General features: G+C 38.5%; 1 protein-coding gene across 1 annotated transcript in view; it reads left to right on the forward strand.

Moving 5' to 3' along the window:
- The window catches only part of TDRD9 (tudor domain containing 9), a 57,094-nt gene that overhangs the window by 18,553 nt on the left and 16,568 nt on the right, over positions 1-21,973 (forward strand). Inside the window, exons 8-23 of the mRNA XM_032235697.1 lie at positions 979-1,034; positions 2,293-2,347; positions 3,396-3,480; positions 3,987-4,044; positions 6,380-6,484; positions 7,513-7,610; positions 9,443-9,578; positions 10,044-10,205; positions 10,561-10,624; positions 11,961-12,024; positions 12,314-12,358; positions 18,174-18,290; positions 18,774-18,881; positions 19,415-19,515; positions 20,487-20,660; positions 21,379-21,490. Coding sequence (XP_032091588.1) covers positions 979-1,034; positions 2,293-2,347; positions 3,396-3,480; positions 3,987-4,044; positions 6,380-6,484; positions 7,513-7,610; positions 9,443-9,578; positions 10,044-10,205; positions 10,561-10,624; positions 11,961-12,024; positions 12,314-12,358; positions 18,174-18,290; positions 18,774-18,881; positions 19,415-19,515; positions 20,487-20,660; positions 21,379-21,490 — 1,540 coding nt within the window. The remainder of the gene's footprint in view (positions 1-978; positions 1,035-2,292; positions 2,348-3,395; positions 3,481-3,986; positions 4,045-6,379; positions 6,485-7,512; positions 7,611-9,442; positions 9,579-10,043; positions 10,206-10,560; positions 10,625-11,960; positions 12,025-12,313; positions 12,359-18,173; positions 18,291-18,773; positions 18,882-19,414; positions 19,516-20,486; positions 20,661-21,378; positions 21,491-21,973) is intronic.

The raw sequence follows: 21,973 nt of genomic DNA on the forward strand, positions 1-21,973 counted from the left end.
TAAGCATCACTGTAGCACACATATCAACAAAACCTTTCCAAAGCATTTTAAACAAAATCAAAAACCCAATAACCAAACAAAAACAAAAAGCAGAAGTCCTCTACAACATGTAATGTAAAGGGAGTAATAGTGACTATGTAGGACAAATGGAGCAGATTGACAGAATGCATCCATGAACAACAACTGGCAGTCAAAATACTTTAAAATTCCTTAATCTCTCAACACATAGACAAATTCATTCAACCATTATTTAAGGGAAACTAATGTCATTTTAAGTTGTGCTAAATTCTAAGATATTGATTGAAATGCAAACATCATTGTAACTTGGATCACATCATTAACCTAGTTTTCTAAATTAATTACAATTAGCTGTGTTCAAACAACAAACCCAGCCATCTCTTTTGCTTGGTTTTGACCTTTGCTCTGTTATAATAAGCAACAATAAATACTTATTAATAAATAAACAAGCAAACTGAGCACCAAGTATTCCACAGTAAAACAAAGTTAGAAATCACTAAGAATCCAACAATATTACTTCAGGCCCTTCGCCTAGGAAGGTTTTTCCTTTCCCATCCCTGATGTAAGAGAAAAGTATCACACTGCAAAAACTTGTTACATAGCTCCAGTTTATTTCAAATTAAATATTGCATAAGTGAATAATTATCTTTCAGCTTCCCTCTCTGTATATATTACCACAAACCTAGCTTTAAGTAAGTCTTTGTGAATAGATAGATCTGTTTACCCAGTTAACTCATATTTCCTAACCATGGCCATTTCCAGAATTCAATTTCCCGTATTCTCAGTAGTCTGGTTTGGGACTTCTGGGATTTGATGTCCACACATAAAAAAGCTGCTTGGGTTGGAAATGCGCTAGAAAAAGTGTGTGAGTCAGTCTTTAAGCATATATGTATTGATGGTCTTCAGAGGAAATATTTGCTTTAATATAAACTAAAACAAAAACTGTGTTTTTAATATTAGGGATCGTAATTTGGAGTTTGTATCAGAACGTGGCAGTGTCCTAGTATTTTTACCAGGTAAGTTTTGTATTATTTTTTAATATATACGGTAGGAACTACAGTAGTTTTCTAACTCGGGGGAAAAATGTTAACCTTTTATTTTGGAAATTATGTCACCTGACTCCCAGAGACTCTGGGCAATGAACAAATTGTTTAACTATTTTAAAAAAAGGGAAACAAAACAAAAAGGAATACAGATGTCAGTTACGGCAAATCCAGATGAGAATAAAGAAAATGAAACAACCTAGAGAACTTAAACATAAATCTTCCCTGACTCCTGCTCCACCTGGGATCTCTACTGTCAACTAAGTACATTCTAAAAATCTGTTAGGGTTCCTGTCCCACTTGATTTTTGCATTTTAAAACCTCTTAATTAAAAGGGTAGAAAGCTGGCATGAGATAAAATACCCAGCCTCTAATACCATCTTTACTTTTAAGTATGACTCAAATAGGCCATAAAAGTTTTCTTAGTAAATGAAAATGAATGTAGCGACTACATTTATCTTCAGTGGCCATTGATGAGGGCACCCACCAGTCTGAAAAAGCTAGTCTCACCATTATTAGGTGAATATTTTTAAAGGAAAACTCATGGGAGATGCAAGTGATTGAAGGGGGTGGGGACATTTTGCATGCCATGTGCTCCATCTTTGGGGAAACTTATGGCTGAATTGAGACTTTCCTTAGATTAGGAGCCTGGCCTGATGATTTGCAATACTATAGATTGAGTGCATTTTGGGGGGAGCAGTCCTTGCCTTTGGCAGGTACTATAAAGCTTGTGGATTGACCAGATCTAGGGAAAGTATCTGTCTTCGATCAGTACTTGGTCAATGATGCCTGACTGCCTTTTTCATGGAGGGACTCTAGGTTTGTGAATAATCAATTTGTGATATGTTTACTACCAGGCTTAATGGTAAACTGGAGGATGAAATGCCAATATCATTGTAACTTGGTTCACATATTTAATCTATTTTACTAAATTAATTACAATTAGCTGTGCTCAGACAACAATCCCAGACATCTCTTTTGCTTGGTTTTGATCTTTGCCTTGTTATAATAAGCTAGCATAATTACTTATTAATTAACTAATAATTACACACCTAATAAGTATAATGACTAAAAATAAGAACATTAACCCATCATCTAAGCTGGAATCAGAGATGCTAAGATAGCTATTTTCAACTGAAGAAACTTCCAAATTATTCTTCTTAATAATTTTACATTATTATTTTTTATTGAGAGGAAACAGCATCATTACTTTTTATTTTCTACTCTTTAGGCTTGGCGGAAATAACTTACTTGCTTGAGCTTCTCACAAACATGGTTCACAGGAGGTAAGTCCAATTTTTGCTGGGTGCCTTTTCTGTGACAATGGGGTAAGGTTTAATGTGGTAGCACAGAATATCCCTGATAGTGTATGGATATTTTTTTTAAAAGGAGGAGGATTTTGAAATATACAAAGAGCATGAGAGGAAAAATGTGCTGTTGGTATGTTAATTCATCTCATTGCTACATGAGGTGAGATGCAAGAAATGGAAGCATTGTGGTCTTTTATCTGTTTGGTATCATATTCTTGATTAGAAGCCCCATTAAAGCATCAGATATGGGCCAAAGACCTGATGAATGGACTTTGAAATATTAAAGGACTATGTATTATATGATCCTTGGGTGTGCAAGCAACCCCATCATCTCCCACTCCTACATGAAATTGGCTTTACCAATTTCTCTCCCCCACCCCAAACATGCAACTCACAACTAGTTATTTGCGGACAACTTTGATCTGTTTTGTCCTTTTCCATGTGCTTAAGAGTTACAAATTTCCTACCCACTCCTGCCTGCCTTTTCTCCTTTTTGATTTTCTCTATTTCTGTAGGTAACTGAAAGCTTTTTGCAAGGGTTCTCCATTTGTTTTACTTCTTATGCATAGCCCCTTTAAGCATAAAGAGTAAAATGGAGGGAAAGGAATTTTCAGTGTGGGGGATTGAAGTGCTGGAATGAGCTGGTTTCTCTCTTTGCCTGCATGGCTCAATGCAGCTTTCCTTCTGCTAGATGATTACATTATTTTTGTCCTCTTTAGATGGAATCAGACAATAGCACATTTGTTGACTGAGTTAATACATTGAGATGCTATCAATTTTTAACAATGTTTTAAAAAATAAACCACAATTAACTAGGTTCATACAACAGGTTAAGTCATAAAACATGTATAAAGATGACTGAAACATAGGGAACAAGAGTGGTTGAAGTAGTGTCTTATTTCCATAGGGAATATTTCTAAGGTATCTGTTGAAAATTTCAACTATGTCGTTTTGGACTCAGCCTGGGGGAAATGTACATCTTTCTACATGTTCTGTTGTACAATTTCTCAAATGAATTTTTTAGGTTACAAGTATATCCACTTCACTCCAGTGTCACATTAGAAGAACAGAATAATGTGTTTTTGGCTCCAGTTCCTGGTTATCGAAAAGTGAGTTTTTAATTAGGGAATTTGTACTGTCATTTCTTTTTTTGAAGGCGGAAGGTGGGGTTGAGTAGGCAGCATTAGCTGACTTATGAATAAAAATGCTTACAGTAAAATATTGCTGAAGAAAAGGGAGAGATGAATTGATTAATGTATGGATGGCAAACAATTAATGAAACTCATTAAAATTTGATATTTTAATTCTGATCCCCCCCAAGTGCAAAATTACAATTTTACATTTTAAATACTATAGTTTTGTTGAATATGCTTAAGAAGAAATTAGTTATTTTTATTTGGGTTCCATTTAGATTTGGAGAAGCAGAATGTATAATTACATTTCGTAAGACGCCGAGCATCACTGTGAGATGGGCAGCATATAAATTTAATATTTATGTAAATAATATAATAGAATGACACATATCACTGTCTGTGATTGCATGAAATTATTGTAAATAAGATCAAGGATTAGATTTTTAAAATGTCTTAAATCTGATTTTAAAACCTCCTTGTAGATCCTTCTGTCTACAAATATAGCACAGAGCTCTGTAACAGTACCAGATGTCAAATATGGTAGGTATGTTTCTTATGGAAAAGAAATTTCTGCAATATTTTGTTTTTCTTTTATTCTGTAATCTGGCTTCAACAGTGATTAGAATCTTTAAACATCTTTGTTTAGGAGTACCCTCTGAAAATGATGTTTCTGTAAAGTGAAGGGTGCAGTTACTACAACTTTATTACAACCCTTCTCCCTTAGCAGCTTTTCAGAAAAGCACTGTTCTGTGTAAAAATCAAATTCTGTTAATGCCAATTTATACTTGTACAAAAAAGGGTGAAAAATGTTCGTACAACCAATTATTATTCTTTTATGACTACTAACTCTTTGGATTAAATTAAATATAGCATTTTAATTTGTTTTGATTCATTTGTTTTTTCAAGCATCAAGGGCAGTGCAGAAATTGGGTTTGTCTAGTCTAGTGAAAAGAAAACCTAGGGGTGACAAGATAGCAGTGTTCCAATATTTGAGGGGCTGCCACAAAGAAGAGCGGTCAACCGATTTTCCAAAGCTCCAGAAGGCAAGACAAGAAACAATGGATCGAAAGTAATCAATAGAGAAGAAACCTAGAACTAAGAAGAGATTTCCTGACAGAACAATTAACTAGTTGAATGGCTTGCCTTCAGAAGTTTTGCATGCTCCATTTAAGAAGAGATTGGACAACCTTTTGTCTGAAATAGTATAGGGTCTCCTGCTTGGACAGGGAATTGGAGTAGAAGACCTTCCAACTCAGTTATTCTGATCTGGCCTGTTCAATCATTTATCTTTGACAAACACCACAGAAGTAAGAAAGGGTAGAAATTATAGAGAGGAGAAGAAATGTGAGGTAGTTATTGTATGCAGACAAAGGATAAGACTATATAGAACAGTTGTAAACTTTCTTGTACCATTTTCAGCCCACAGCAGCTACAGGAGATCTTCCTCAAAACCATTTTGGTTTTTGTCAACTCGCATAAAAATCATAAATAGTACATTGGGCTAGAAATTGAAACTTTTCAAATTGGAAGTGACCAATTACAACAAACTAAATATTCTAACACTTGGCACTTTTATATGTTTTTATTTTATTAGCTTATTTTAATTTATTATATAATGCAAAAGAGGAAAAAACAACAAAATGCAAAATGATATAATTTAAAAATAAATATAAAATGCAAAAATAAACTATAAAGAGAAATTTTTTACACACCCATAAAAACACCTACACATATTATAATGACTGTATAAAGAGAAGTCAGTTTTGAAATAGTGAATTAAACCCTGCCCAAATAGAATCACGTGATAAAAAAAAGAATAGACATGTTGCATAGTAATAGGTAGGACCATAGGTTTAATGTAACAGTGCATGCTATAATAGTTTCATGGGATGTTATTCCCTGCTCTTGCATCAGGAAATTGTACTCAGGAAGTTAAGATTAAAGAACACATAGCATTCTATATGCCTTAGAAATCAGTGATATATCCGACTGGTTAATCTCACCAATTTCATTGATATTCACTTGACAAAGTAAATGTTCAGTGGTTATTGTCAAACCTAGTTCAATTCTTTCTCTCGTTCTCTCTCTCATTCTCTCTCTCGTTCTCTCTTATTCTCTCTCTCTCTCTCTTTTATATAGTAAATTGGAAATTCAATATATATTCTGCACGTACTGGCAGAGTAGTGCTTTTACTCTTTCATTTTGTTCACTTAAAGTATACTGTAGTTTTAGGACAATATTGAATGGAAATCAAAAAGCTATTGTATATTTAGCAATGTTATATCTTCTTTATGAGATAGTTTCTTTTACCTTTTTCCTCTGTAACCCGGAACAGGATAGTGAGAATTAACTTATATCTCATTTGGTTTCTGCTTTCTTTATGTGCATTTTCATTATTGGTTTTGCTTTCTAAAAAAAGAAAACACGGAAAGGAATTAAATGGAAAGAAGTCTTGGGAAGGAATCTTCGAATTACAGTTTAACACCCCCCCCCCCCACTCTTGCTCAGTTGAAGAGATACTCCTGAGTTAAATTACAGAAAGCCATGAGTGATTTCAGATATCATTGTAATATAATTAAAACCATTATCTTAATTTATCAGCTTCCAGAAAAGCAATGTTATTCTAGCAGGAAAAGATTCTAAATAGGGTAGTACTTGTCCTATCCCCACATCTACTTTATAATTCCATGCTGTTATTTCAGATTCTTCCCCCTCATTTAACTGAGTTGGGAGAACCATGAACTATGTTACCTCAGGTTGTATGTAAAAGTTTTGTTCTCACAAGGTGGAATTGAATCTAATTTCTCTTTAAAGTACTTCAGAATGTTCTAACATATTTCCTATTTATTTTTATCTTTTGCTTTTTATTCTACAGTCATTGATTTTTGTTTGAGTAAAAATCTTGTTTGTGATGAGGATACCAGCTATCAGAGTTTGAGACTTTGTTGGGCATCCAAGAACAGCTGTGATCAGAGGAAGGGTAAGGGGATTTCATTGTATAAAATTCCAGGTCTTTTGGAGACCCTAATCCTGAAAACATTTTATATATGGACTCTGTCTTACATATTTCCAGTAAAAGTATGTACTTAATCTGCAATTATGTGTTTGCATTAAGACATACATACGTGCTCTTCCTACTGGTTGTTTTAAGTTAGGGGTCCCAGAGCCTCGGGATGCGGACCAGTACTGGTCCACAGAACCAGGCTGCGGAAGCAAGGGAAGCTTCATCTGTAAATGCGCAGGATCTAGGTAGCACATAATACCATCCCCCTCCACCCTTCCTGATCCGTGGAAAAATTGTCTTTTCCAGAAACCAGTCCCTGATGCAAAAGAGGTTGGGGACCACTGGTTTAAGTAACCACATATGTATTTCAGAAATAAAAGCAGTGATGATTAGATGGCCAAGCCACTTTTAATGACAAAGGAATTTAACTTGACTAATTTCTGTATTCACAATGGAACAACTTGCCCCATGAAATCATGGATGCTCCATTCCTGGGCAGTCTTGTGCATGATGGTGTAAGGATTCATTTATTGGCCAGGAGTTGGACTAGAAAAACAGCTTCAAGGTCCCTTCCAACTCAATGATTCTATAATTCTACATTTGAAGTACAGTGATTTATGATTAAGAGCAGTGGTATTCATAAAATGTGTTAATTAAAATTATCCTGTATTAAATTAAAAAAATGGTGTCCCTTGTAACAATATATCTTAAATCATTATTTCACATCCTTTGTGTTATGGAATGTTTTGCTCATGACACGCAGGCAGAGTCAAACTAGGCATTTCCCCAATTTTTGAGAATCCTGAACCTAAGAGGTTCTCCATCATTGCACTAGACCGAAACAATCTTTTGATGAGTCCAGAAGCCTGTACTGAGGCATTGAGGCTTTGATTGTGAAAAGATAACCGGTGTGTTCCAATACTGGTCCCTGCTGCCATTAATAAGTATACGTGATATTGCAGCTTTTGAATTCTAAGTGCTGAAGATTTTTCTTTAATGTAAAGGTCGAGCTGGCCGTGTGTCTAAAGGATACTGCTACAGACTCGTATACAAAGACTTCTGGGCAAACTGTATACCGGAAAGCACTGTTCCTGAGATGATGGTAAGAATAACATGCACCCATTTGCTCGACTTTAGATTGGGAAGACCAGTTATATTTCTGCTGACCACCAAAAAATAGCCATTATGTTTAAGAACAATGGCAGGAAGTGATGAGAACACACTGATAAAATGTCAAAGGATGATAGAAGGGCAGTTTTACATTCTGACATTCTTAGAAACAATTGATAACTATTTAACTATTGTTAAGCCAGCAGCAAACAATTGTTACCTAAATCTGGTACATTCAATACACAACTCCGAAAGAGAAATATTTTTTTCTGACAGTTAACTTGATTCTTTTTTCTTTCTTTTTTTTAACAATTCATTTGATTCAATTTTACAACAATTTTTACAATGGTCATCATGATATTTCAGCGAATCATGTGACCATTAAACAAATCTATTCTCCTGAGTGATTTTTTCTCCCCAGAATCCAGCTAAAAATGTTGCAAACTGGTCTTTTGACCATGGGCCACTGCAGGCAGTCATAAATCCACAGAGTAATCCACTTATAGTAACCCCATGGTGAGATAGGTGACAAATTAATTTAACTAATAAATAAATAAATGGAAGCCTGTTGCCAAGTGCCTGAAGTGTGACCTTGTTTATGTGGATTCCACCACAAATGCGCGAACGACAAAAGTGCGCCTCACTAAACCGCGGTGACAAAACCGCGCCGACGAATGAGCGCTGAAGCGTGCCGACAACAGCGCGCCGACAGAAGCGCGCTGTAACATAACCCTAAACCTAACCCTAAACCTAACCCTAAACCTAACCCTAAACCTAACCCTAAACCTTACCTTAACTTAAATCGCGCTTCTGTCGGCGCGCTGTTGTCGGCGCGCTTTTGACATCGCGGTTTTAGCGCCGCGGTTTTGTCGGCGCGCTTTTGACGTTCGCGCTTTTGTCGTGCCACGGTTTATGTGGTGTGTGTTGCCATTTCAAGGACAGGTTATAAGTAATTTTTTGGAGGAGCTGTTTGCAAGATGTAAGCTGTTCCAAGAAAATTTGCCTTTTGCAATTGGCTGGTGATGATTTTGTCAATGCTGTTGGTGTTCAAGTGCTGCTTCCAATGTTTTGGGATTGCATTTGGCTGCATGAACTTTTGCTTTAGTGTTCATTTTGGAGAGTCACAAAGTCCATTGTTTTTACAGGTGGCATTTTTCTCTCGATCGTTTTCCTGTGTGGCCTTGGATTGTTGTGGTTGTCCATTTGGATCTGAGCAGCAAGATGGAAGCCACGTACTGTTAGAATGTGCAGTTTGAGGACTCAGATTTTGGCCAAGATTTTCTGCATTTAGTAACAAGGAAATGAGAAAAAGAATAGGGAATGTTGTATCATTCTCACTTCTTGCATTGCCAGTTACATGGCTTCCAACTTGCTGCTCAGCTCATTAATACTATTCATGGGTAAACTATAAATTTTACAAACTGTAAATTTTAAGTTTCCAGGCAGCCTTAACAGCAAATCAACTAAGGCACTGTCTCCTTGAAACATTTTCTTTGACCATACTAAACATCTGGGTGTGCTTCCTCTTTCATACCAGCTGAACTCCCCATATACTTGTTACAGTTTTCACTCATTTTTAGAAAAAGATAGTATTTCCCCTTATTGAATAAAAAGTATTACGATGTGTCTACATGGCAGGGAGTTGGACTGGAAGACCAACAAGGCGCCTTCCAACTCTGTTATTCTGTCGTTCTGTTATCTATAGGTTGCGCATAGCATAAAAGCAACTAGCTTTACCATCTACTATTGTTTAAAAAGAATCCTCAAAAGTATCCTTGTAGAATTGGGGAGTGTCAAACACAGGGCTTTTATTTATCCTTTTAGCGTTGTCCATTGGAAACTACTGTACTAAAAGTGAAGATGCTTGACATGGGAGAACCAAGAGCTCTGTTAGCAACCGCTCTCTCTCCTCCTGTTAGCAGTGATATTGAACGCACAATTCTGCACCTTAAAGAGGTGGGTGTTCTATTAAGTTAAAACAATTGTACACAATTCTTTTAAGTATGGGTTTGTTTGTTTTTTTGCAAAACCAAGCCATCTGTTTGGTTAGTAGGATGAAAAGTTAAATAATCCATAATATTTGTAATTTGTATATATTGGGTCACTGGAATTCAGCCTAACCAGTATGGTGCTACCTGCTGAGCATGGATAACCAATTCCCAGAATTCAATTTTGGGGAGATGACTCTGAATAATTAAAAATGAAATCAGGGAATGAGACCACATGCTTCACAAAAAAAGTATACTGTTTTGTCATTACTCTTATATGTGTGCATTCAGCATTGTTGGTTGCAAATTGTGCTAGCCTGACATTATTTGCTTCCAGGTTTTGAATGTAACTTTTGGCTTATACTAAAGGTTAGTCTTAAAAGTCATGATTGTGTCTCTAATTAATAATATTCTTTCTTTTGTTTTGAAATAGTTAGGAGCACTTGCTATTAATGATCATTTTGAAGAAAGAAATCCTTACGATGGTGAGTTGACCTTTCTGGGAAAGGTGCTGGCACAGTTACCTGTGAATCATCACCTAGGCAAACTAATAGTTCTTGGACATGTCTTTGGATGTCTGGAAGAAACACTTATAATAGGTGAGTAACAAATACAGACATATCTCAACTTGGTTAGTAATATCTTACAACCCGTTCACAATGGAAAAATAAGAGGGAGGCAGATCTTTAAACTTAGAAATGCATGACTATGGCCAAAGAGCCACCTAAAAATAATGTACTGAAATTGATGAAAGAAATTTGTTAAAATCAGTGATGCTAGATACTGCATGTAACGAGGAATGCATACATATATAAATATCCCATTAGTCTCCTGCATCTGCATTAATTATATAAATTCTGCACGTGGAAATAAAACTTGAGTCTGCTGCCTTTTTGTGATTAAAAGGCAAATACAATTTTTAGCAATGAATGTCATTCTTTCTCTCTCTTACAGCTGCAGCCCTCTCTTTGAACAGTTTCTTTGTGATACCTTTCAAGCAACATCTTGATGGATATAGGTATTTTCCCTAAAGCCACAATCTATTTTATTGACATTCGATCGTTCATTTTGTATGTGTGTATCATGGGTGGGTTCCTGAACCGGTTAGTTCTGGTTTGCTGCTCGTGTGCTCACCGGCCACGCATTGCTCGCACATGTGCAGTTGACTAAAAATTGTTCTGCACATGCGCAGAAACATGCCAGCAATGGGAGAAGAGACAGGGGGACCGGTTCAGGGGCGTGGCTGGCCTGGATCGCTGCCAGTTCTGCAACCCAGGCCAAATCACCACTACCAGTTTGGCCGAACTGGGAGCAACCCACCACTGGTGTGTATATACTATTTTTTATAAAATTTGCTCCAAGGTTCTAAACATATTAAAATTCCATAAAGACAAGCAACTGAGAAGTGGAAGGCAAGTTTTTATCCCACTTTTTCTTCAGAAGAGAGCAGTTTGGTCTAGTGCTTAAGGCACCAGGTTAGTAAGCCAGAGATTTGTGTTCTAGTCCTGCCTTAGCCATAAAAGCCAGCTGGGTAACTTTGAGCCAGTCACTGTCTCTCAGCCCAGCTTCCCTCACAGAGTTGTTATTTTAGAGAAAATAGGAAGAAGATGTATTGGATGTGTTCAAAACATATGAATTATTTCAGAGGTGGTATTCAGCCGGTTCTCTCCAGTTCGGGCGAACCGGTAGCGGTGATTGTGGGAGGCTTCGCCCACTCACCCTGACATAATGCATGAGCAATGCGCCTGCGCAGAGGTCGATGTGCAGACGCGGTGCGTGTTCTCACATTTGCGAACAGGTAGGGAAGGTAAGTGAATCCCACCGCTGAATTATTTGTAAAAATAATAAAGACAGGATACAAATAAATAAAGGAGCATTATGCAGTTGTAACAGCTGCATGTATTTAAGCTTGGTTATAAATAGATTTATATTAGACCTTGGGAGCTTCACAATATAAACCCTTGATATAATGTACCTAGGGCTGTGCGAAGCTTCTGATTCAGTTTAGTGTAAGTATATTGAAATGTATGGAACATAGGACTTCTATTCTTTAAAGCATTCACATTAGTTTCCATGATCCTAGGACAGGTGTTGGGTTCTTGTTCCTGTATGTTCTTAAGCCTTCCACATCAGATCCAAATATTTTAGACTTCTTGTTTCTGCTGTTTCTGAAGACTATCTGTAAATTGACTTGACCTTTTTCTTTTTTCATATACATGCAAATAATTTCAGAAATAAAATATGTTTTGCTGCATACATACTTTTTTTGAATTAATGGAATAAAAGGGTTGGCCAAAACAGAAAAAAATAGTATAGAGAACACTATATAAAAGAATATATATCTTGCTCTGCAGGAACAAGCTACAATTTTCTGGGAACAGCAGAAGTGATTGTATTGCAATTGTTAATGCATTTAAGGTAACTAATCTTCCTTATTCCCGCATTTATATATGTTACTGGCATAATTGGGGATTTTTTTGTGTTACTACCTGCATTTATTTATTTTTACTATCCATTAGTTATTATTACTATTGAATGAGCTACAGCAAGTTGTCCTTAAAATTTTAAATTAAAGGGCAATATAAAATGTTTTCCATGTAATAAAAATCACTATAGGATTTTGACTATTGGATTTTGGATCAATGTGCATTGCATATCCTGCATCAAGGTCAATTACAAATTATATTACTTCTTTTTTCATTGTTAGGAATGGCAAGGAAACAGGCAAAAAGGAAAACTTAGGCATCCAAAGGTTAGTTCTATTGGTAACCTGTTAACTTGGATATTTACTTGATCAAATGTTCTTTACACTGTGATGGGATGCATGTTCCCCTTCTGTGTCTTTCAGTAGTGTTGATTTGATCTTTCAAGATACAGGATTAGTGTCCTAAATTTAGAAAGAAGGAGAAACTGAGGGAAACCCATCCAATTGTAGGAGAAGAGATTAGCATGCAAAAATCTGTGTCTCAAATGAATCTTGATATTCAAATAGACCATCTAACAGCTGCGTGTAGAACATTTTCTTGCATCTGGTGTATGTTGACTAACAAGATTATTTCTCATCCAGCACTTGGTATTTGAACAGATTGGAAAACTCTGGCATTCAGAATATTACCTTGGCTGTTTGTTTTAAGAAAAGCAGCTAATCAGATGGGAATCCTTAAAGCATTTGTTTATTAGAATATTTCTGTCCTGTCTTAATCCATGAGATGATTGTTAAGCTTTTCTAAAGTTTTAAAGCTGCCAAACTATTTTGGGATAGAATAGGATAGGGTAGGGTAGGATAGAATAGAATAGAATAGAATAGAATAACAGAGTTGGAAGGAACCTTGGAGGTCTTCTAGTCCAACCCCCTGCTCAGGCAGGAAACCCTACACCACTTCAGACAAATAGTTATCTAACATCTTCTTAAAGACTTACAGTGTTGGAGCATTCACAGCTTCTGGAGGCAAGTTGTTCCACTGATTAATTGTTCTAACTGTCAGGAAATTTTTCCTCAGTTCTAAGTTGCTTCTCTCCTTAATTAGTTTCCACCCATTGCTTCTTGTTCTACCCTCAGGTGCTTTGGAGAATAGCTTGAACTCCCTCTTGGCAACCCATGAGATATTGGAACACTGATATCATGTCTCCTCTAGACCTTCTTTTCATTAAACTAGACATACACAGTTCCTGCAACCGTTCTTCATATGTTTTAGCCTCCAGTCCCCTAATCATCTTTGTTGCTCTTCTCTGCACTCTTTCTAGAGTCTCCACATCTTTTTTACATCGTGGCGACCAAAACTGAATTCAGTATTCCAAGTGTGGACTTATCAAGGCATTATAAAGTGATATTAACACTTCATGTGATCTTAATTCTATCCCTCTGTTTATGCAGCCTAGAAATGTGTTGGCTTCTTTTTTTGGCACTGATGCACTGATTCCACTTTGCTAGATTTCTCTAAGATTTTGTCTATTTGACAGTAATTATCGTAGAGAGCTGGGACTCTTGATTTCTCCCTTTTGGATTTGGCCCATCTGCAGAAATGCTTGTAGGATAGAGAAGAATTAACTGGAAGCTAAAGGGAACAACTTAGCCTGCCTCTGGAATCCTGGTTACACATATAAAATATCCTGCAACTAAAAATTGAGTGCATGGAGCTTTGTGTTCTCATATGATACATAATCAGTGGATGGAGGAGAACCTATATCTAGAGTAAAAATTATTATTTTTTGTTTGCTCTCTGCTCAACTGCCTGAATAGTTCTGGCAGGCTGCTAATGATTATAGGAACAAAACTTTGGTTTTAAAATAGGGCATGGCACAGAAACAAAAAACAGTTGAGGTTATGCAAGTTGTTTTTTCAACTTCTGTTCACAATTTGAGTTATTTTTAACTCTTTTGTTTCCCCCTCCAGAATGAAGTGGACTGGGGCCGTTCCAACTACATTCACATCAAGAGAATGAGAGAGGTGAATTTGATAATCTCTTTGCCTGTTTCACTGTTCTTCCCTTCCCATCATAAAAATAATTGCTTGGCCATCTCATTACATTTTTTTTGCAGCCCCCTAGTTGTATTGTTTGCAGCTTCCAGTTTACACTGCTGATATTTGGTAGTAGATGTGCCAAATTTTAGATAGGCTTTTTATTTTTGCAAAAAAAATTTCAGGGTAATAAAATTTTACTCCCGATGATTAGAAATATCCCCCCTCCAAATAGGTTATAATTTTTAAAGCTTCATTTACCTATGATGCCACTTCACTTCATTTATATCCCATCTATTATTTTTTATAAATAATCCAACCTATCTAGTACTCCTTTCTCCCCACATTTTTCCCACACAAGACCGGAAAGGTAATATGGGCCGAGAGAAAAGAAACTGGCCCAAAGTCATCTGGCCAACTTTCATGCCTAGGCAAAACTAGAGCTGAACATCTACCTGGTGCCTTTAAGATGGAAACAAAAGACCTGGCTCTCCACATATGACTTAGAAAGGCAATCCAGATTAATCAAATCTGCATTCCCAGGATGATGTCTATATCACTGAAAAAGTATTAAAAGTACTTTTAAAGTTTTATTTGAAGTAGGAATTTTCACATTAACTTTTGACAACAAACTGTTGTTTGACAACAAACTATGAATGATATAAGAGAGCTATGAATGATACAAGGGTTTTTTTACAGGGTTTTTTAAATCAAATTTTATGGGGTGGGCGGGTTGATTCGGATGGCTCAGACAGACTTGGGGAGGAGTCTGCTAGCACACAGGCCAGAACTAACTAATGGGTGCAGGTTGGGAGTGCTAGAAAGGGTTGGGATTCCGGGGGAGACATTAAACCATTCCATTGAGAGGTTTGCCATCTCTACTGTATGTGGGAGGGGCAGATACAGTGGGGGCCTAGGGCCAAATTATGTCCAAGGGACATGGGTTTGCTGTTTAAGAGCCATCTCACGCTCCAATCCTCATTGCCCCTCTGGCACCCCTGGGTGCTCGGGATTACAGGACCCAGATCTCCGGCTGATATTGCTTAACGCCAGGTCTGTGGTACATAAGGCTCCCCTCATTTACGACCTCATACAAGAGGGGAGAGCGGACCTGGCATGCATTACAGAGACCTGTTTGGGCCATGAGGGGGGTGTTCACCTCATTGAATTATGCCCACCAGGCTTCTGTGTGTTTCACCAGCCGAGAACCTAGGGCAGGGGTGGGTGGCGGTGGTTATTAGGGAAAGTCTTGGACCTCAGGAGGTCACTGTTCCTCAGATAGGTGGGTGTGAGTCCCTTTTTGTGAAGTGGGCCTTTTTGTTACGTACCTGTCTTCCCTGCTACATTTCATTGGTCCTGCTGGAGCTGCTGGATGTATTAGCCGGATTGGCGGTTGATTTCCCCACGCTTATGGTCTTGGGGGATTTCAATCTGCCTTCCATTGGCGAGACATTTGAGTCAGCTTGGGAATTCATGGCTTCCATGACGGCTATGGACCTAACTCAGTTAATTCAAGACCCCATTCATAACGGGGAACACATGCTCAACCTGATTTTCATCTCTGGACAGTGGATGAATGATCTAGATTTAGGGGATATTTCTAGCCAACCCTTGTCATGGTTGGATCATTTCCTCCTTAGGCTTGACTTCCATACTGCCACCCTTCACTGCAGGGAGGTGGAATTGATTAGATGGTTCCGCCCCAGGTGCCTGATGCACCCTGAAAGGTTCCTGATGGAGCTTGGGTCTTTTCCTGAATCCCTTGCTCACAGTTCGACCGAAGCCCTAGCAGAAGCCTGGGATAGGGCAGCTACTGGGGCCTTGGACCGCGTTGTGCCTTTGCGGCCTCTGACCCAGTGCCGATCCTGGGTAGCTCCCTGGTTTACCGAGGAGCTCTGGGAGATGAAACGCCAGAAAAGACACCTAGAGAGTGATTGGAGGGCCAGCCGGTCCAAATCTGACCGAACCCTAGTAAGAATTCATATTAAATCCTACTTAGTGGCAATAAAAGCGGAAAAAGGGCAACATTTTTCCACTATTATCGCGTCCGCAGATAACTGCCCAGCCGCCCTGTTTAGGGTGACCCGCTCCTTACTTAATCAAGGAATTGGGAAAGACCCCTTGCAGGGTATGGCTGAGGAATTTGTTCAGTATCTGCAGGATAAAATCGCTCAGATTCTGACAGGCTTGGACTCTGACTGGGTAGATTTGGGCGAGTCGACGGGGAATCTTGTGGAAACTATCTGGGATGAGTTTGACCCTGCGACTCCCGAGGGTATGGACAGGATTATGGAGAGACTCAGTGCTGCCACTTGTGTGCTGGACCTGTGTCCCTCTTGGTTAGTTTCGGCTTCCCGGGAGGTGACATGTGGCTGGCTCCAGACGATTACCAACACTTCATTGAGAGAGGGGTTCTTTCCCACCACCTTGAAGGAGGCGGTGGTGAAGTCCCTCCTTAAGAAGCCTTCCCTGGACCCAGCCTCTTTAAGCAACTATCGCCCAGTCTCCAACCTTCGCTTCGTAGTGAAGGTTGTTGAGTGCGTGGTAGCATGTCAGCTTCCCCAGTACCTGGACAAAGCTGCATATCTGGATCCATTTCAGTCGGGTTTCAGGCCCGGGTACAGCACGGAGACGGCATTGGTCATGTTGGTTGATGATCTCTGGCAGGCCCGAGACAGGGGTTGTTCTTCTGTCTTGGTCCTATTAGACCTCTCGGTGGCTTTTGATACCATCGACCATGGTATCCTACTGCGACAACCCGGGGGGTTGGGAGTGGGGGGCACCATTTTGCGGTGGTTCTCCTCCTACCTGTCAGATCGATTGCAATTCGTGTTGACTGAAGGGCAGAGATTGACCCCAAGGCACCTCACTTGTGGGGTGCCCCACGGATTGGTTCTCTCACCTCTCCTGTTCAACATATACATGAAATCGCTGGCGAGATCATCCGTGGTTTTGGGGTATGGTATCATCAATACGCTGATGATACCAAACTTTTCATCTCTACCCCAAACCATCCAAACAATGCCCTCGATGATGTTCCGATGCTTGAAGGCCACACGGATCTGAATGGGGATGAACAGGCTCAAGCTCAATCCCTCCAAGACTGAGTGGCTGTGGTTCCAGTCATCCCGATTTGTGCATCTTGTACCATCTTTGATGATAGGGGGAGAAATTTTAGCCCCCTCAGAGAGGGCCCGCAATCTGGGAGTCCTCCTGGATACGCAGCTTAGTTTAGAAGAACACCTGATGACCATGACCGGGGGTGGGGGGCTTTTACCAGGTTCGTCTGATATGCCAGTTGTGCCCCTTCCTGGATCGGGATGCCCTGTGCACAGTCACTTGCGCCCTCGTCCTTTCTCGCCTGGACTACTATCTTTTATAAGTATTAAAATGTCTCTTGTGTCCTGCATCTTCAGTAAACATTCTGCCAAATGCACAAATTCAATTATTGACTCTAGTTGTTTGCCGTGTATAGTCAACTCCATTTTTCAGATCAAACATAATTACTGAAAATTCAAACCTATATTCCTTTCTGAAGCATTCAGTTATATAACTGCAAAGCATGCATGATCTTAATTAACAAGGCACGTGACATGCAGAGAAAAGTACACGTATTCATGTCCTCAGTCAATACACTGTATTATTGAACTAAAGTGAATGAAATAGCCAAGGAGGCATGACTTATACCTGTTCAGTGTTGAACTGTTCGCTCAGCAGCCAGTTAATTTCCATAGGTGCTTTGCTTTATTTGTATCATGCAAAACACATGTTGCATTCAGCAGCCAACATTCAAATCTTATTCACACTGAGAATTAAGGATCTTAAGTCTTGGTAAACACTGGTGCATGTCACCCAAAACTTCATGGTGTGTCACTTCTGACACGCCTGTCATAGATTCATCATCACTGCGTTAGAATATGGGACAGCTGATTTTTAATAACTTCAATCTGTTGCTTAGGTAATATTAGGTGGGTTATCAGCAAAGGACATATATATAGAAAAGGACACATATATAGAAAAATACAAGAATTTATTTTCTACAAAATAAAGTGATGCATCTTTACCTTTTAGATCCCCATGTATTTTAAGACAGTTTTACAATTTTTAGATGGCTGAGTTGTATGAGGACTTGAAAAAAAGAGTTGGTGTATTCAATATGCACGTCAACACTCATTCTCCCATCATGGATCAAGAGCATGCATATAAGCAGCGTTTTATTTTGCAGGTGAGAGAGTTGGTTATATTAGAAATGTTTTCAAGGATATTCAAAACATTTATGAATCAGCTGAGACTTCAGCACAGGTTAATTTCAGAATGTGGCTTTGAATATTTTTTATTGTTTCTTTCCTATTTTAATTGTACAGTTTAGAAGCATACAAAGAAAAATAATTGGATAGACAATGGCTAAAATGGTGGTGATGATTGTTTGAATATGCTAATAGGGAAGGAAACCTTGAGCGAAGGTTTCCCTCTGGTCTGGCGGAAAAGACTGGAGATTTAAATGTATTGGTCCTCACTACAGGTGGGAAATTTCAAGAGATCTCAATGGCTGAGCTGTCAGAGAAGCTCCCTTTAAAAGAGGGAGCTACAGGATAGCTCTTGCACTTGGATATAGTGGGTTACCAATAAAGAGCTGTTGCACTACCAGAGAATCCTGCCTCTTTACTTGACACACACTTAACAATGATGACTCCCTCTTATTTCTCAGGTGGTGATTGCTGGAGCTTTCTATCCAAATTATTTTACCTTTGTGCACCATGATAAAGAGGTTGCTGTGAGGGAATTGTCAGGCAGAGATCCCAAAACAACGGTGATGGTATGTAAATTAAGTTTTAAGTGGCTATCACAATGGAGTCTTAATTTTCCACATAGTAGCTGCATTAATCTTTTGTGGCCAATGTAACAGAATTTTGTGACACTTTGAAGTATTTATTATGGCACACCTTTTCATGGCATATAGCAACCATAGCCGCTCCATTTCCCAGTTTATTTCAAGTCCACTTATAGAGGATTTAAAGAATATGAGGAAAAGAGCAAAATGTTGGAAGAGTAGATTGGGAAAAAAGAGGAAAAAAACCCAGAACTTTTCATGGCAGCCAGGAGACTATATTCTTCTAGCAGGAAGTAAGGTCACACTTGGCAGAAATTGGAAAATAATAGAAATTAGACTGCTCAAGATAGGAGAGCTGGATTTCAATAATTTCATGAAAATTGCCCTGGTAATCTCTTAAAATATATAAACATTGAATAATGATTTAAGAGTAATTCATGTTATTTAATTACTATTGTTATTTTTAAAATAATGTAAAGAATGCTACTTTTCTGAAGATGCATACTTTTTCCTTACAGTTAAAGAACATTCCTCACTATGGCTTCCTGTATTATAAGCAGCTGCAATCTCTGTTCAGACAATGTGGTCAAGTCAAATCCATTGTTTATGATGGAACCAAGTAAGCGGATTTGCATGTTTTCACTTTATGTTTTTGTTTGTTTTTTGTTAACCGTCTTCTGGTTAATCAGCTGCAGCTCTTCTCTTTCCTCTGACAGCCCTTCTGGCCTCTGCTCTTGTCCTCTGGGAATGTTCAGATTTCTATATTGTGGTTCTCAGATCTTTATATGTCGACTGTGTCTCTATTATAGCAAGAAGACGTCATTATGCCAGGAAGCGATAGAAAATGCTTAAATAGGACTCGCCCCTCTCTTGGTTCCTGCTCCCTTTTGCTTGCTCTAAATTTCCAGTTTTACATTACTTCCATCAATATTTAGAAGAGTCCTCCTGATAGCCAAGCTTTTGTTTCTGTATATTTCTATGGGAATCCTGGAGAATCAGATGGCACCAGGAACATTTCTTAGGACAGTTCTATCAACAATATCATATCTCACTTTATTCTTATTTTGCACATTCTCTCCCATGCACCTCACTTCCCTTCTTTCTTTCACCATTTGTGAACGAAGTGGCCTGCCTGCCTGCCTGCCTGCCTGCCTGCCTGCCTGCCTGCCTGCCTGCCTGCCTGCCTGCCTACCTACCTACCTATCTACCTACCTACCTACCTACCTATCTATCTATATCAGGGGTGTCAAACCTGCATCATCATAGCAATGTCACATGATGTATTGTGACTTTTTCCCCTTCGCTAAACTGGGCGTGGGTGTGCCCAGTGCATGATGCAACTGGCACTGCACCATGAGTTTGACAGCCCTGATTGTCTGTCTGTCTGTCTGTCTGTCTGTCTGTCTGTCTATCTATCTATCTATCTATCTATCTATCTATCTATCTATCTATCTATCTATCTATGTTCTTTTAAATATCTTAATAGCTATATATCTATATGTGTGTGTGCGTGTGCTTGTACACACACACACACACACACACTGTAGTCCCTATGAGACAGTTTTATTTCTTTTTAATTTTTTTATCTAGAGCCTTTGTAGAATTTACTCGGAATCCTACAGAGCGTTTTAAAACACTTCCCGCAGTGTATTTCGCTCTTAAAATGGCACAGATGAGGATTCCATTCGAACTGAACATCCATTCCCTAGAGGAGATAGAGGACAAAATGGCAGGTGGAAGTAGCACCATTCTAAGGGACATGAGGTATGTTGATATGAAACTGAATTTGGTTCCTTATCTGACAGGAAAGCAGTTTTGCTTTGATTCAACAACGCTTAAGCAGAACCAAAATATACTTTGCAAAAGTCTAATATGAAATGAGCTTTAAAAGAAACAAAATGCAGAGTTTGGAATACTAAAGAATGGGTGATGTGGAGCTCTGAAATGGAGAAGAGGCTTGGAATGTCCAAGAACATGACATGTGACTTTTTTGGCCTGATCTGGCATCTGATGACATGAATTAAGAGTAACACTCTCATCAGCTCCTTTCTACTCCACTGTTTGGAGTGCAGGTAAAAAACAGGTTTTTTAATACCTGTCAACAGTCATAGGCAAGAAATGGTTCTGTGGAAGGCGTGGCAAAACCATCCATCCTTTCTATAGAAAATAAAAGGGCTTTACACCCAGGAGAGAAATGCAGAGATACAATAAAGGAAATGTGGGTTCCCCATACTTCCTCTTCCAATCCTGATCAAGGTGTGTGTGTGTGTGTGTGTGTGTGTGTGTGTGTGTGTGTGAGAGAGAGAGAGAGAGAGAGAGAGAGAGAGAGAGGGAGAGAGGGAGAGAGGGAGAGAGAGAGAAACCAGGATTCATGGGCCATCTTTCAGGAATAGCGCTGAAGGTGTCTTACGACAGGGATGTCTTTAGATTATACATGATTAATGACTACCATTTATTTATTATTTTGATAACTTGTTTTTAGAGTGAACATTGACTTTCAGAAACATACCGTGACTCCTGTGCAGAAGTTTTGTAATGCCTTGGAAAAACTGCAGACTATAAATAGTCTTGATTTATCTATCTGTGTCACTGAGGTAGGTGATAAATATTTCTGTGTAGTACCAGTTCAGCTTTAGTGGGGTGAACTCTAAAAGGGAGGAGATTGAAAATCAACTTTCGGGTGTGAGTAAATTTTGAATGAATTACTCATGCATGCAAATATGTATTATTTCTAATCTATGGTAGTGCTGATAGAGTTAACAGTCATAAATAGAATAAAACTTAAACTCATTCTTACTCCAAAAAAGTTTGAAATGTAAATATTTATAATGTAAAAGTTTAAACTGTTAAACTGAATTCAAATTAAATCAAGGGAAGGGGCTGAATAAAACTGCCAGGAAACTCTCTTCCATATGTAGTAGTAACAAAGGAAAAGGATATCTCCTCTATTATGACCAAACAAATTCATATCCAGATGAACGGTTTCATAGGAAACTAAATCTTAAAATGACGTGTCAACCTTCACACCAGAAGCATTTATAAATCTCAACTCTCCAGTCATTTAATATCATGGCTTG

The sequence above is a fragment of the Thamnophis elegans genome, chromosome 1 (assembly GCF_009769535.1).
Source record: "Thamnophis elegans isolate rThaEle1 chromosome 1, rThaEle1.pri, whole genome shotgun sequence".
Taxonomy (NCBI): Eukaryota; Metazoa; Chordata; class Lepidosauria; order Squamata; family Colubridae; genus Thamnophis; species Thamnophis elegans.